This window comes from Aethalodelphis obliquidens, unplaced genomic scaffold (genome assembly GCF_003676395.1).
Source record: "Aethalodelphis obliquidens isolate GAN/ISIS:26980383/991018 unplaced genomic scaffold, ASM367639v1 scaffold12, whole genome shotgun sequence".
In the NCBI taxonomy this organism is placed as follows: domain Eukaryota; kingdom Metazoa; phylum Chordata; class Mammalia; order Artiodactyla; family Delphinidae; genus Aethalodelphis; species Aethalodelphis obliquidens.
Window position 1 is genome coordinate 23,758,912 of NW_020837956.1, and position 14,240 is coordinate 23,773,151.

Below are 14,240 nucleotides of genomic sequence, written 5' to 3' on the forward strand. Positions count from 1 at the left end.
TGAATGGCCAGGGAAGTTCCTCTCTACTTTTGTATATATTTTAAAATGTTCATACTAAAAAGTTAAAAAGTAGAATACTTAAGTCTTTAGTTGAAAAACATTTCTCTTTCTCTCCCAAACTAAATGATTTATAGTTTTAAATATTGAGAAAATTTAGCATAAATAATTTTCTAAATTAAAATTAATTTCAGATGCCTAGTATGTAAAGGTACTAGTCATAAACTTTTTTTTTTTAAGGAAAGTAAACATCCCTTAAGCAGTTTTAACTAACTGGTTTCTTCTATTTTATTTCTTGAAAAAACAGTATACCTAGAAAGTCAATGAAATTAATTTTCATTAAAAAGGCACACAGAAATTTTAGGTCTCTGTTTCCAATAGCTTAATGTCCTATGTCAGCATACTTAAGTATTTTTATATAAATAGTAAAATTCACCCATATTAAAATAAAGTAATTCCTTGCTCTAGATAATAAATCAAAATATTTTTATTATTACCATTACCATGGATAATATAAATGTTTTAAATTCTAAATAGAGTTCATTCTGATAGTGGATTAATAGTTACCTTTCTATTAAGATTTGATATGCCAGAGAAATTTTTATTAATTTCCATTTTGTAGCTTCTTGGACAGAAAGCCACCAGTTCAGATGAACAGTAGGGCAGCCACATTCCCCAGTTTGCTCATCACCACTTTCTGGTAGAGTTGGGATTTGAACTCTGATATTCTGCCTCATTATGATGAATTAATCAAAATATTTTTGCATATGAATGTAAGTGCCTTATTCCGTGATATTTTGTGCTTGTTTTTCTTGCAGAATAGCTTAATATCTAGTCTTTATATTTGGATATCTGTAATGTAAATAGGATTTAAAGAACATACAAGTGACTTTATAGGGACTGAAGTCTTGGCATTTAACTTAAAGCTGTTTCATATTTTTGTAAATTTTAGTTTTTGTCTAATGTTTAGTATTATTGGCAGTATAGGGCATTGTTAACTACTTGTGAAAAAAAATAGTGGAAAAATCAAAGGGGCAGCCGGAGAAAAACATGCTATCTTTTGTATTTTTCATCCCCCTTAAGAATACTGGTGAAATTTTAGATCAGGATATCAAATGTGACTGGAAAAGATTTTTGTCATATAATTTATTAGTAATAACAAAAGCTACCATTTATGTCACTTGTGCTAAGTTAAGAATACTGCAGAATGTTTTACTTAATGTTCCTATCTATGAGGGTGTTACTACCCTCATTATACAGATGAAGGGTTAAGATTGAGAGCTTTTAGTCATCAATATTATGTCTTAGAGCTATTAGGTGCAGGCTATTTGAGCTCTATACACTTTGAAGCACTTTCATATTTTGCATCGATTAAACTTTTTCCCCCCAACTGAAACCTCTTAATTATGTTAATAACATCCTTTACAGAGACCACCAAAACTGAGTCTTAGTCAATCCATTGTATGCTGGTTTGGAGTATTTGTTATAAAAACTTGAAATGTGGAAGAAAATAAAGCAAATCCCACATTTGTAGTGTTATGTAAATTTGTGTCATACATTTTAGTATTCAGGATTTCCTAATGATAGTAACAGAGTAAAATTTAATTGCCAGGTAGATGATTATATCAGTTTCCCTAGAAATCCCTTCTATTTTTTGATTAAGGCAAGCATAACACCTGTTGCACAAGGTGTTTTTCTTGTATCAACTCCAGCGTTTTTCAGTATGGTTTACAAAAATCTCTATATCTTCCCACTTTTCTTAAGCAGAAGTTGTAGCAACAGAGTTCTTAGACTTCAGTGGCAGTATGTTTTCTTCCAGTAACCAAATGGGCTGTTTGAGGGGGAGTTCTGTGTTAGAAGTGAATCGGCCTGGAATAGCAACTAAATATAAAGCCTCACTTATACCTACACCAATGCTTTTTAAGTCTTTTAAAAATTAATTAATTAATTTTTGGCTGCGTTGGGTCTTCGTTGCTGCGCACAGGCTTTCTCTAGTTGTGGTGAGCGGGGGCTACTCTTCGTTGCGGTGCGGTGGCTTCTCTTGTTGCGGATCACAGGCTCTAGGTGTGCGGGCTTCAGTAGTTGTGGCATGTGGCTTCAGTAGTTGTGGCTCGCAGGCCCAGTAGTTGTGGCGCACAGGCTTAGTTGCTCCACGGCATGTGGGATCTTCCCAGACCAGGGCTTGAACCCGTGTCCCCTGCAATGGCAGGCAAATTCTTAACCACTGCGCCACCAGGGAAGTCCCTACACCAATGCTTTTGATGCATTTTTGCTTTTGTCCAATAGGTTGTGCATTTTCACTCTTTTAATTTGTTGGCAGAAATAAATTTTGTTTAGGTAGAGTTGTAATTTTATCTGACAAATCATTGAATATACTACTTTCTGTAATGGAAATAAAAGGAATGTATTTCTGATGTTCAAACAGACCTCTGATTTTTTTTTGCGTGTGATGTAGCTATTAAATTTTATAATTTTATTTTATTTATTTTTTGGGGGGAGGGGTGCGCGGGCCTCTCACTGTTGTGGCCTCTCCCGTTGAGGAGCACAGGCTCCGGACGCGCAGGCTCAGCGGCCATGGGTCACGGGCCCAGCCGCTCCGCGGCATGTGGGATCTTCCCAGACGGGGGCACAAACTCGTGTCCCCTGCATCGGCAGGCGGACTCTCAACCACTGCGCCACCAGGGAAGCCCTATAATTTTATTTTTTAATCTGATTTTTATTTAGATCAGATAGCTTATTTCAAAAAGAGGAAATATGAAAGTCTAAAAACGTAGCACAAGTTCAACTTCATTAGTAGCTAAAATTAAAAATTTTTTATATATTTTTTCAAATAATTACCAAGGATTTAAAAAGTAATATGAATGTTGGTTAATGGTTAACAGTAGTGAAACTCCCGTACACATGGTGGAAAGCAATTTGGCAATATTATATATTAAAATAACTTTATACAGCAGTTCCAGTTGTTAGAAGACTTTGAAAATAGTCAGAAGCACTTGGTGGCATTTGTTACAGTTAAAGAAAAAAAAAGGAGACAATAGCACACATTTATTGAGAATTTTATATATCCTCAAATTCTGAGCTAAGCAGCTCAAAATAAAATATTCTGTTTGTCTCCCATGGCCACTCCATGAGTTATAGATGTTTTTCTTGTTTTGATTTTACTGATGAAACTAAGACCCAGAGATTAACTTTCTAAGGTCACAGAGCTTTAAATTTTAGAGTCAGGTATAAAATTAAGATCTGTCTCACTCTAAACATGTGTTGGTAACCATCGGGAAAGAGTGCCTCTTTAAGCAGTCTAAATGTGCAACAGTAGGAAATGGATTAAGTGATTTAGTGTGTATATGTATGTGTGTATATATGTATATATATCAATCAGTGGAGTATCATGCTGCTATGAAATATATCAATAATAACTGTTGCAAGATTTGCAAAAAGGGCTTTTAAAAAGAGGTACAAACTAGTATATGCAGAAGGATGTCAACTGCAAAATGTTATAGAAAAAACCTGTGGAAGGGACAGCCAAAATGTTAAATCTTATTCTCTCATGGCAGAATCCCCCTTTGCATATAATTTGAGGTGGGGGGGGAGTATGGTCTAAATTTTCTAGAATGAATATGTATTACCATTGGGGGGAAGCCCTTGTTGCTTTATATATGGTATATATGACTGTGTATAGGTTTAACTCAGCACATGAAATGAATTTCTGTGTGGAATACTATGAAATATCACTGTAAGTTGGTGGAACACCGTTGTCTAGAGTTTGAGAACCACAGTTTGAGAAATACAAAGAATCTTCCTAGGCCCCACCAGGATCTTATTTTTCAGTTTTATGTTCTTGTTCACTATCAAAGACACAGCCAGGAACCCACCTCTTAAGATATTGACTTAATTATAGATATATGTGGGGGCTGCCATTTGCATTAAGCTAGTTTTGTCACATTTCAGAAAAGACCTGTGAGAAAAAGGTCTGTATCTGATCTTTATACTTGATGGTCACAATCCCCATCTTAACCAAAATATCAAGCAACGTTTCTGCAGTCCTCTTAGTTTTTCTGCCTCAGCAAGTAAGAACCTACCCATCATTCAGCAGAAGTATAGTTTTCATCATTCCAATGCATATTTTAGTTGACAAAAGAAAATTTTTTTCCTCATTGAAATCTTTGCTTTATATAAAGCTTTATTAGTACCCTCTTTAGTGTGGGGAATTAAGAGTTCTGACATCTTAAGTTTAGGCTATGCTATTCTCTTGAGTCTTACTTTCCTTTCTGGTAAAATTATAACTAAACCTGCTCTGCTGTTTCTTGGATTGTTGTGAGGGGCATATGAAATAGAATGGCTACATGATGTTTGTAACTGTAAGGCAGTTGTATGTAGGAATTAAGAGAAAGATGTAAAATTTTTGTATGTATTATCTGGGCAGCACTATAGGAAGATATGTCTTTAATGTTTGGGGTGAGCTCGAGTTTTTCTTTGAAAGGGATATCAGTCTTTTGTGTTCTTTTTTGGCCATCTTTTATGTGTGTATCTCTACGTAAGAACTCTTTTTATGTTACGTAAATTGGTACAGCATTATGGAAAACAGTTTGTAGGTTCCTCAAAAATTTAAAAATAGAACTACCATATGATCCAGCAGTCCTACTTCTGGGGATATATCCGAAGGAAATGAAATTACTGTCTTGGAGAGAGATCTGCACCCTTGGTTCATTGCAGGATTTTTCACAGTAGCCAAGACATGGAAAAAACGTAAGTGTCCAACAACAGATGACTGGATAAAGAAAATTTATATATATATATGTATGTAATAATATTATTCAGCCATAAAAAGAGGAAAATGTACCATATGCGATAACTTAGATGAACCTTGAAGGCATTCTGCTAAGTGAAATAAGTCAGACAGAGACAAATACTGCATGATCTCATTTATATATGGAATCCAAAGAAGTTAAACTCTTAAAAACAGTATAGATTGATGATTACCAGGAGTTGAGTGGTAGGAGGAATTGGGAGATGTTGGTCGAAGGATACAAATGAGCAGTTATAAGATGAATATGTTCTGGGGATCTGATGCACAGCATGATGACTATCGTTAACAATACTGCATTATATACTTGAAATTTGCTTACAGAGTAGGTCTGAAATGTTGTCACCACACACAGGAAAGGGTACCTGTGTGAGGCAATGAATGTGCTAATCAACCTTAATGTGGTAATCATTGAACAATATATATGTATATCAAATCATCACGTTGTACACCTTAAACTTACATAGTGTTGTTTGTCGATTATATCTCAGTAAAGCTGGGGGGAAAATCTGGCTAAAGTAATAAAATGTGTGTGTGTGTGTGTTTAGCAGTGGTGGTGCTTGTGAGTGTCTGAGTGTATTTTAGAGTGGTCAGGAATATCTCTGAAGAAGTGAAGTGAGGGAGAGAGTCCATGAATCTCTGGGGAAAAACATTGCAAGAGGAGGGAGCAGGTATAGAGACCCTGAATAAGGAATGAATTGGTTATGTTTGAGAAAGGGCAAGAAGGTAATGTGAGAAAAGCGAGATGTAGAGTTTCATGTAGAATCTTTTAAACTGTATTGGGAATTCAGATTTTATTTTAATTTTAGTTAATTTTTTTAAAAAAGTGACAGGGAGCTTAAAAATCAGAGGAATAGAGGCTTCCCTGGTGGTGCAGTGGTTGAGAGTCTGCCTGCCGATGCAGGGGACACGGGTTCATGCCCCAGTCCGGGAAGATCCCACATGCCGCAGAGCGGCTGGGCCCGTGAGCCATGGCCGCTGGGCCTGCACGTCCGGAGCCTGTGCTCCGCAACGGGAGAGGCCACAGCAGTGAGAGGCCCGTGTACCGCAAAAAAACAAAAAAAACCCAGAGGAATATGTAATTTAAGTTTTAGGACGATTACTTAAGTGTCATGTGAATAGATTGGTGAGTCATATTAGGCATAACTTTGGCTGCCTATAACAGTTCCTTAAATGATTTGGAAGTTTATTTCTCTTTCATGCAACAGTCTGGAGGTGTAGTTAGTCCACCGTTCTTAGGGTGCATCCTTATCTGTATGGTTCAGAATGGCTTTGTTACCTCCTCCACTTTAAAATCAACAGGGTGGAGGAAGGGCCAAAGAGGGATGTGTCCCTGCCTTTTGAAAATCTGGGTTTTTGAAGTTATCACTCCCTATCACTCCCCCTCACATTCTGTTGTCCAGAACCTGTATTCCACACCAAGATTTGAGGAAGACTGAAAGAAGACCCCCTGTCCCCAGCCCCCACACAGTGTCTTTTCATATATAGCTATATAATATTCAATTGTGTAGGTATACCAGTTTTGTTAATATCTTATTATTAGATAAGAAGCCTTTAAACTTTTTTCTTTATTGAGTAATATAATGAATATTTTCTTATATTATCAATAGATTGTGTGTACATTTCCATTTCATGGTGTTCATTTACTATTGCCACGTTTTTGCTATCCAAAATAGTAGGGGAAAAAACCATTGAAAAGTGATTTTTTTTTGTATTTAATTGTTAGTGAAGTCAGACATTCAATATCGTTTTTCCCATAAAATTTTATTCTGGGATATTGAATGTGTACACAAAAGCCAACAATAATATAATATCTTTGTACCCATCTTGTAGCTTCTATAATTATCAGCTTATAGCCAGTCTTGCAATACTTAAACTCCTATCTAAATTTCTTCTTGTGTAATTTTGAAGCAAATCCCCAACATCATATAATTTCATCTGTAAGTATTTCAGTATGCAAATATTTTTTCATGTCTTTTATCCAGTTGTTTTAACTCTTTTATGAGCTATCTGCTCATGTCCATGGTGTATTTTTTTTCTTTTTCAGTAATTTTATACAATTTTATAATAGTATATAGACAGTAAATACAGGTCCAGTTTTCTGTATGGGCCTTAATTTGGATAAAGGTAGTAAGTTAAATTTTGGACATGTTAAGTTTGAGATGGAACATCCGAGGTTGATGTTTAAAAGCAGTTATAAACGGACTGTGCTGCTTCTTTTCATTTATCAAAATAGGGGTGATTGATGAAGTCTTGGGAATGGATGATTTTATTCAGGGAGGGTTGGAGTGAAAAGCAAAAGCTGCAAAATGATGCTTGTAAAGTATTTAAGGGATGGCCACAGAAAAAGACCAAGAAGAAACATTTTGGGAAAAAAAGGTCTGGAGAGAGCAGTGTCTAAGGAGGGAAAGGTTAATAACATTTATCTGATGTAGTATAGAGCTCAGGGAGGATGACAAACAGAAATATATTTGTTGGATTTTATGATTAAACAAATGAAAAAAGAGATGCAGACCAGGACACAGTGAGCTGTAGGGTGCAGGATATCCCTGAGTTTGAATGCCGACTGCCACTTGTCTTGCTGCATTATGTTTGGAAATTTGCTTATTGAGCATTAGTTATCCCACTTTTTAAATGGGGGTAATAAGGCTTGTCTTTTAAGGTTGCTGAGACGTTTAACCGAGAGAATGATCTGCACTTGTTTGTGTCTTCTTTATAAATGGTAGTTGTTGACATCACATTTTGATACCTTACTGGCTGATCTAGGATATCTGACTTCAAGTGGTTTCTATTACACAAGTCCTGTATCTGTTGTTTTTGACTTGCTGTACTAATGGATATTCTTTTGATAGTATAGTATAGATTATTCAGAATTGGTTCAATTTTAGCTTTCACTTGCATTTGTTAATTGCCAAGGGTTCTAAGAATAGAAAGTGATTTAGGTATAAGAGAGTTTCTACCTAAAATTTGGATTAAAAAAAAAAAAAAGTAAAGAAACCAGAATTGACTTAAAAGAAGTCAATTTAAAGTAAGCCTGTTAGGACTCCCCTGGTGGCACAGTGGTTAAGAATCTGCCTGCCAGTGCAGGAGACACGGGTTCGAGCCTTGGTCTGGGAAGAGCCCACATGCCACAGAGGCAACTAAGCCCGTGCGCCACAACTACTGAGCCACAGCTACTGAAGCCTGCGCGCCTGGAGCCCGTGCCCCACAACAAGAGAAGCCACCACAATGAGAAGCCCTCGCACTGCAACGGAGAGTAGTCCCCGCTCGCTGCAACTAGAGAAAGCCGGCGTGCAGCAACGAAGACCCAACGCAGCCAAAAATAAATAAATAAATTTAAAAATAAATAAAATAAAATAGAAGTCTGTTAATGGCAAATACTCTTCATTTCCCTTTAATCTAAGAATGTCTTGATTTCCCCTTCATTTTTGGAGGATATTTTTGCTAGATAGGAATTTTGGAATTAAGTCCTTCCCTTTCAGCACTTAAAAATGTTCTTCACTGTTTCTGCCTTCCATAGTTTCTGATGAGAAACCCACAGTCAGTGGAATTGTTTTTCTCCTAAGTGGAAGGTTGTTTTTCCTTGGCTGCCTTCAAGATTTTAAAATTTTCTTTAGTTTTCAGTAATTTGATTATGATATATCTGGGTACAGGTTTCTTTGAATTTATGTTGTTTGAGATTCATTGATTCTTTTGAAATTGTAAGTGTATATCTTTCACCAAATTTGGGAAGTTTTCTGCTGCTATTTCTTTAAGTATGTTTTCTGTGTGCTACTCTTTATCTTCTCCTTTGGGGACTCTGATGACATGAATGTTAAACCTTTTGATATTGTCCCGTTGGCTTTGTTCATTTATTTTTTCTATCATTTTTCTCTCTGTACATCAGATTGGATAGTTTCTATTGCTCTATCTTCAGGTTTACTGATTCTCTCCTCTGTTATCTCCCTTCTACAGTCGAGCCCCTCCAGAGAATTTTGGGTTTACTTTGGATATTGTGGTTTTTAGTCTTAAATTTTTATTTGCTTTATACACCACATAGGCACACACACAATAATGTAATGAATCTTACTTCTCTGCTGAGACTCTTAACTATTTTTTTTCCCCCCAAGAATCATCTTTCTGGCTTCTTGAAGCATGGTTATAGTAGCTGCCTTAAAGTCTTTGTCTGAAAATTCCAGAGTCTGTAGCATCTTGGGTTTGTTGTGTGTAGGTTGTCTTTTCTCTTGTGAGTTATTGAGATTTTCCTGGTTCTTCATATGTCAAGTAATTTTGGATCATATATTAGACATTTTGATGTTAACGTTATGATACTCTGTCTCATTTAAATGATATGGAGAATGTTGTTGTTGTTATTACTTTATTTTTAGGGATGGGAGGATTTTTTTAAGCGGGCATTTGGTCCTGTTAGGTTCAGGTCATAAGTTTCTGCCTACCCTTCTGTGCACTAAAATTCCAATGACTAGTTTTCAAAGCCTTTGTTTCTATCTGTCCCGCATGTACACCACCGAGTGGCAAATTTGGGAACCTGATAGTATGTTTAGGGTCAGATCCACATAGGCATAGTTCTTGGGTGACCCCAGGAGTGTTTATAGAACTTCATGGTGTCACTTTCTTGAGCTCCTTTCTCTTTGCAAGTTCCCTGACACTTTCTGGCTCTTAGAGACCCTTCTTCCTTGTCCTATGGCTAGATAACTAAGGTTTTCATTTTGGTGTTTTGCTGCACACTTCCACAACTGCATCTGCCTTTGATGCCAAGCAACAGGATGGTGGAGAAAGAATATAAACCATGGGAATTCCCTCCACACTCATGGGATCGGAAGGAATCTGCTTTCTTGAAGTTTTAGGTCCCTGTCCAGCCACTGCTGGTATCATCACTGCCACAGCTGCTGCCTTTGGATTCCTTGGGGGCAGGGTCTGAGAGAAAGGGAAAAAAACCCTCAGAGGATTGTCCTCCCTTTTAGGGGCCCCCTTTACTGCTTTTTGGACAAAAAAAATAGAAGACTTCTCTTGGAGCCATTTCTGTCTGCACTTACTGTGCAGTTCTGAGTTTGGACTGCCCTTGAGTCTACCTAGGGGAAACAAAACCAGGAAACTCACTGCTGGGTTAGTAGTACTTCTAATTTTGGTTTCCTCCCTGAAACCAACTGCTACCATTTTCAGAGTCCTCAGATAGCTGCTCCATGCATTCTGTCCAGGTTTTTAGTTGTATTCGGGAGAGACAGGATAATTTATGCTTATTACATCATCTTCACCAGAACCAGAACACGGATACCATTTTAATTTCATTATAACTGTATTGTTCTTTTGTTTTGGTTAAGAAATTACTGAGCAACCAAGATGTACTAGACTTTGTTTGGAGATGTAAAGATGGATAATCTTTAAGGTGCTTCCAGTAAGTCCACAGGTAGTCATGTGATGAGGGAGTGGAGGCAGAAAGTAAACATAATTTCACATTATGCATTAATAATAATTGAATTATTAATCTTATCCTTTTTGATCCGTTTCTGCTTCAGGATTTGACTTAGGGTTTGTGACTGAAGGAGAGAATATCCTATTTACGTTTCATTAATTTTCCACTTATTATCCAAAAATTTAAGGGATGAAAAGTCTCTGGATTTGTATATGCTGGAGGAAATTAATACATAGCTATAATAAATATAATTTATATATGTAATTATAATAAGAAATTAAAATAATTTACTATTATATACTTGTTTCTCAGGTCTTAGAAAAATATCCCAATACACCCATGAGTCATAAAGAAATTCTTCAAGTTATCCAGAGAGAAGGACTAAAAGAAATCAGGTGAGTTATTTAAGTATTATTAGTAATAATTATAATACTTGATTAGAATATTTTATAGTATATAGCAGTCTACTTTAGTCCTGAAGATTGATTATTTAGTAATAACTGCTTTGTTAATTTATGATTTATTCAGCTCAGATCTTTGGAGTTTTCAGTCATAGCACAGTTACAAAACCAAAAGTAAGTTAGAAAAAAATTCTTAGAAGGTTGCTATCTCCACACCCATGCACTTTAATTCTTAGGAAGGCCTGGAGCCATCTTCAAGCCTTCATCTATCAGTTCAGGCTTTTGATTTAATAAGCTTAGTCATTAGCAAATTTAGAAGTCCTCTAGTTCAGGGAGAATGGTAGATGTAAACAGTCTAGGAAAAAATAACCTTGGCCAAAAAGAATTAAATGGAAAAGATACATAAAGCAGTATGTGTTTCAAGTAATCGTCTTACTATGTTCAAATAAAACAGCCTGGGGTCAATTAATATAGGACCAAAGATAGAACACACTTTAATTTCTAAGAGCTTTATTATATTACAATAGCACATAATAGTCACTGTTCATAGTCAAGACCCTCTGCCATCAAGAAATATTAAAATTATGTTCATTATATTTTATATGTTAAGGCAGAAATCCGGGTGTCTACATTAGAGATATTTTCATTAAGAGAAAAAGGTTACAGTGCTACTAGTTGTTCTCACCTGGGGCTGGTATAGTGCAGGGGTCCCCAACCCCACGGGCCACAGACCACTAGTGGTCCATGGCCTATTAGGAACTGGGCCGCACAGCAGGAGGTGAGTGGCGGGCGAGCGAGTGAAGCTTCATCTGTATTTACAGCCGCTCCCCATCACTTGCATTACCGCCTGAGCTCTGCCTCCTGTCAGATCAGCTGCAGCATTAGATTTTTAAAGGAACCCTACTGTGAACTGCTCATGCGAGGGTCTAGGTTGCGTGCTCCTTATGCGAATCTAATGCCTGATGATCTGAGGTGGAGCTGAGGCTGTGATGCAAGTGCTGGGGAGCGGCTGCAAATACAGATTATCATTAGTGAGGTTTGACTGCACAGAGACCGTAATAAATCAATTGCTTGCAGACTCATATCAAAATCCTATCAGTGAGTGACAAGTGAAAACAAGCTCAGGGCTCCCACTGATTCTGCATTAAGGTGAGTTGTACAATTATTTCATTATATATTACAATGTAATAATGGAAAAAAAGTGCACAATAAGTGTAATGTACTTGAATCATCCCCAAATCATCCTCCACCCACCCCACCCCCTGCCCCAGTTAATGGAAAAATTGTCTTCCATGAAACTAGTCCCTGGTGTCAAAAAGGTTGGGGACCTCTGGTATAGTGTAATACCCATAGCGAAAGTGGTTAGGATTTTGGGGGGCTATTTTTGATTGTCACAATGATGAGAAAGGAGGGAGCACTATGGCATTTGGTTATTACTCTGAGGAACAAATTCTACTAACGTATTCTAATTTTCTTTATAACACTATTGGGTTTTATAGAACAGGAATGAGCAAGAGATTTCATTTCTTTTCATAAAATTAGACTATTCGTAAAAATTTCATAAAATTTTCTATTCCTAAAAATACACACTGGGGAAATAGACCAGGAAATCTTATGTAAAGAGATCAGACTCGGGCTTCCCTGGTGGCGCAGTGGTTGAGAGTCCACCTGCCGATGCAGGGGACACGGGTTCATGCCCTGGTCCAGGAAGATCCACATGCCGCGGAGCGGCTGGGCCCGTGAGCCATGGCCGCTGAGCCTGCGCGTCCAGAGCCTGGGCTCCGCAACGGGGGAGGCCACAGCAGTGAGAGGCCTGCGTACCGCAAAAAAAAAATAAAAAAAAATAAAAGAGATCCGACTCCATCAGTGTCCTAGGTCTAAATGACAATTGCAGGATCATTTATCTCTAACTCAGTAAGGCTCTGACTTTAAACTTGTCATTATTATTTCTAGAGAGTAGGCAAGAACAGTAAATAAGAAAGAATACTAAATAAATAAAGAACAGAAGGGGAAAAAAAGAAGAACTTAAAAAAAAAAATGTAGCAAGATGGTGGAGTCATCAAAAATAGCTTCTGACTTCACTTAGTAACAACTCACAAGAAGCTATTCTTGGTTAAACTATATTGTGGTGATACAGTTACGTGACCACAAAGCAGTACTTTTAAAGTCACCAGTGACTTCCATTTTGTCACCTCCACTGGCCTTTTAGTTTTGCCTCTCTTGTTACCTCTCAGCATTACTTAACACAGATGACTACTGCTTCCTTTTGAAACTCTGTATCATTACCTGAAGTGACCAAACATTCCTGCTTTCCTTCCTTGCTCTGCAAGCTCCTTCTCAGTTTATTTGCTTATTATCTTCTCTCTAACTGAAGTGCAATCGACATTCCCATAGCTTTTTTGGGGTCACTTTCGTTTTGTCACTTCCCAGTTGTGTAGGGAAGCTAATTCCCACCTCAGCCTTTGTACATGCTGACCCCTTTACTTAGTTAACTGTTGTTTTTTTTCAGGTGTCAGCTTGAACATGTCTCTTCCAGAGAACTTTGGCTGACTTCCCAATCTAGATCACATTTTCCGTTTTTAGTTTGGTATATAGTGTTCTGTGTTCTTTCTTTATAGCACTTAAGATTTGAAATTACATATCGCTTTGGTCTTTCAAAAAAATCATGTAGCTTCTCTATAGCTTACATTAAGCTAGTAGCTCCATGAGGGCAGTGACATTTATCTCCCCCCCGCCCCCGGCTTGGCACGTAACAGGCCTTGCAAACCTACTTGTTAATGAATATATGAAGTATCAGTGATTGGAAGATGACATTCAAATGTAGTTCTAGCTTATCCTCTTGCTGCATGATGTGTCTTAAATGGTAGTCTTAAAATCTTTAGAGTTTTCAGGTACATTATGGAACGAAGTAACTATGCTTATTGAAGATGTGCTCTTTTTTTTGAACCAGTCTTAGCATTTAATTAACCAGGAAGGGGGATTATTGGGAGGGGCACCCCTGTAAAAATGTACAAAAGGTCTGTGGGGCTATGTGGAAGGGGGAGATAAATATGTACATGGAACCCCGCCTTCCTTTAGCCCTTCCTCCCCCAGCCCTGAGAGGGCATGAGGACTTGGGTGGTAGGTGAAGGGGGGGGCACTTTGGCCTCTGGTTTAGTGAGCCTCTGGGGAGGCAGGCCAAGGGCCTGGGGGCCCTCAGAAGCGACGATGGTAGGATGTGCTCCTTTTTACAGTTTTATTTTCATTCCTTAATCCTCAATACAAGACTTTTTAGCTATTTTTCCCTTTGCTGTTTTCCCTCTGCTCCCCCATTTTGAAGATTCTCGCTTGATTTTGATTATTCCATACTATATTGTTTTATTCTAAAATGTATTAAAATGGAAGCAGCTCAAATGTCCATCAGAAGATGAATGGATAAATAAAATGTGGTATATACAGTCAATGTAGTAGTATTCAGCCTTAAGAAGGAATGAAATTCTGATACATGCTACATAGATGAACCTTAAAAACATGCTGAGTATATGTATAACTGATTCATTTTGATGTACAGTAGTAAGTAACACAACATTGTAAATCGATTAAAAATTTTAAAAAAATATGAAAGAGAATGTATATATGTATTTAAAAA

General features: G+C 37.3%; 1 protein-coding gene across 3 annotated transcripts in view; it reads left to right on the plus strand.

Moving 5' to 3' along the window:
• Positions 1-14,240, plus strand: part of ASXL2 (ASXL transcriptional regulator 2) — a 126,658-nt gene that overhangs the window by 35,267 nt on the left and 77,151 nt on the right. For 2 of the 3 annotated variants that reach the window (XM_027113654.1, XM_027113656.1), the window contains exons 2-3: positions 10,524-10,606; positions 10,810-10,812. In XM_027113654.1, the coding sequence (XP_026969455.1) occupies positions 10,524-10,606; positions 10,810-10,812 (86 nt within the window). The remainder of the gene's footprint in view (positions 1-10,523; positions 10,607-10,809; positions 10,813-14,240) is intronic. The other variant, XM_027113655.1, reaches the window with a different exon arrangement.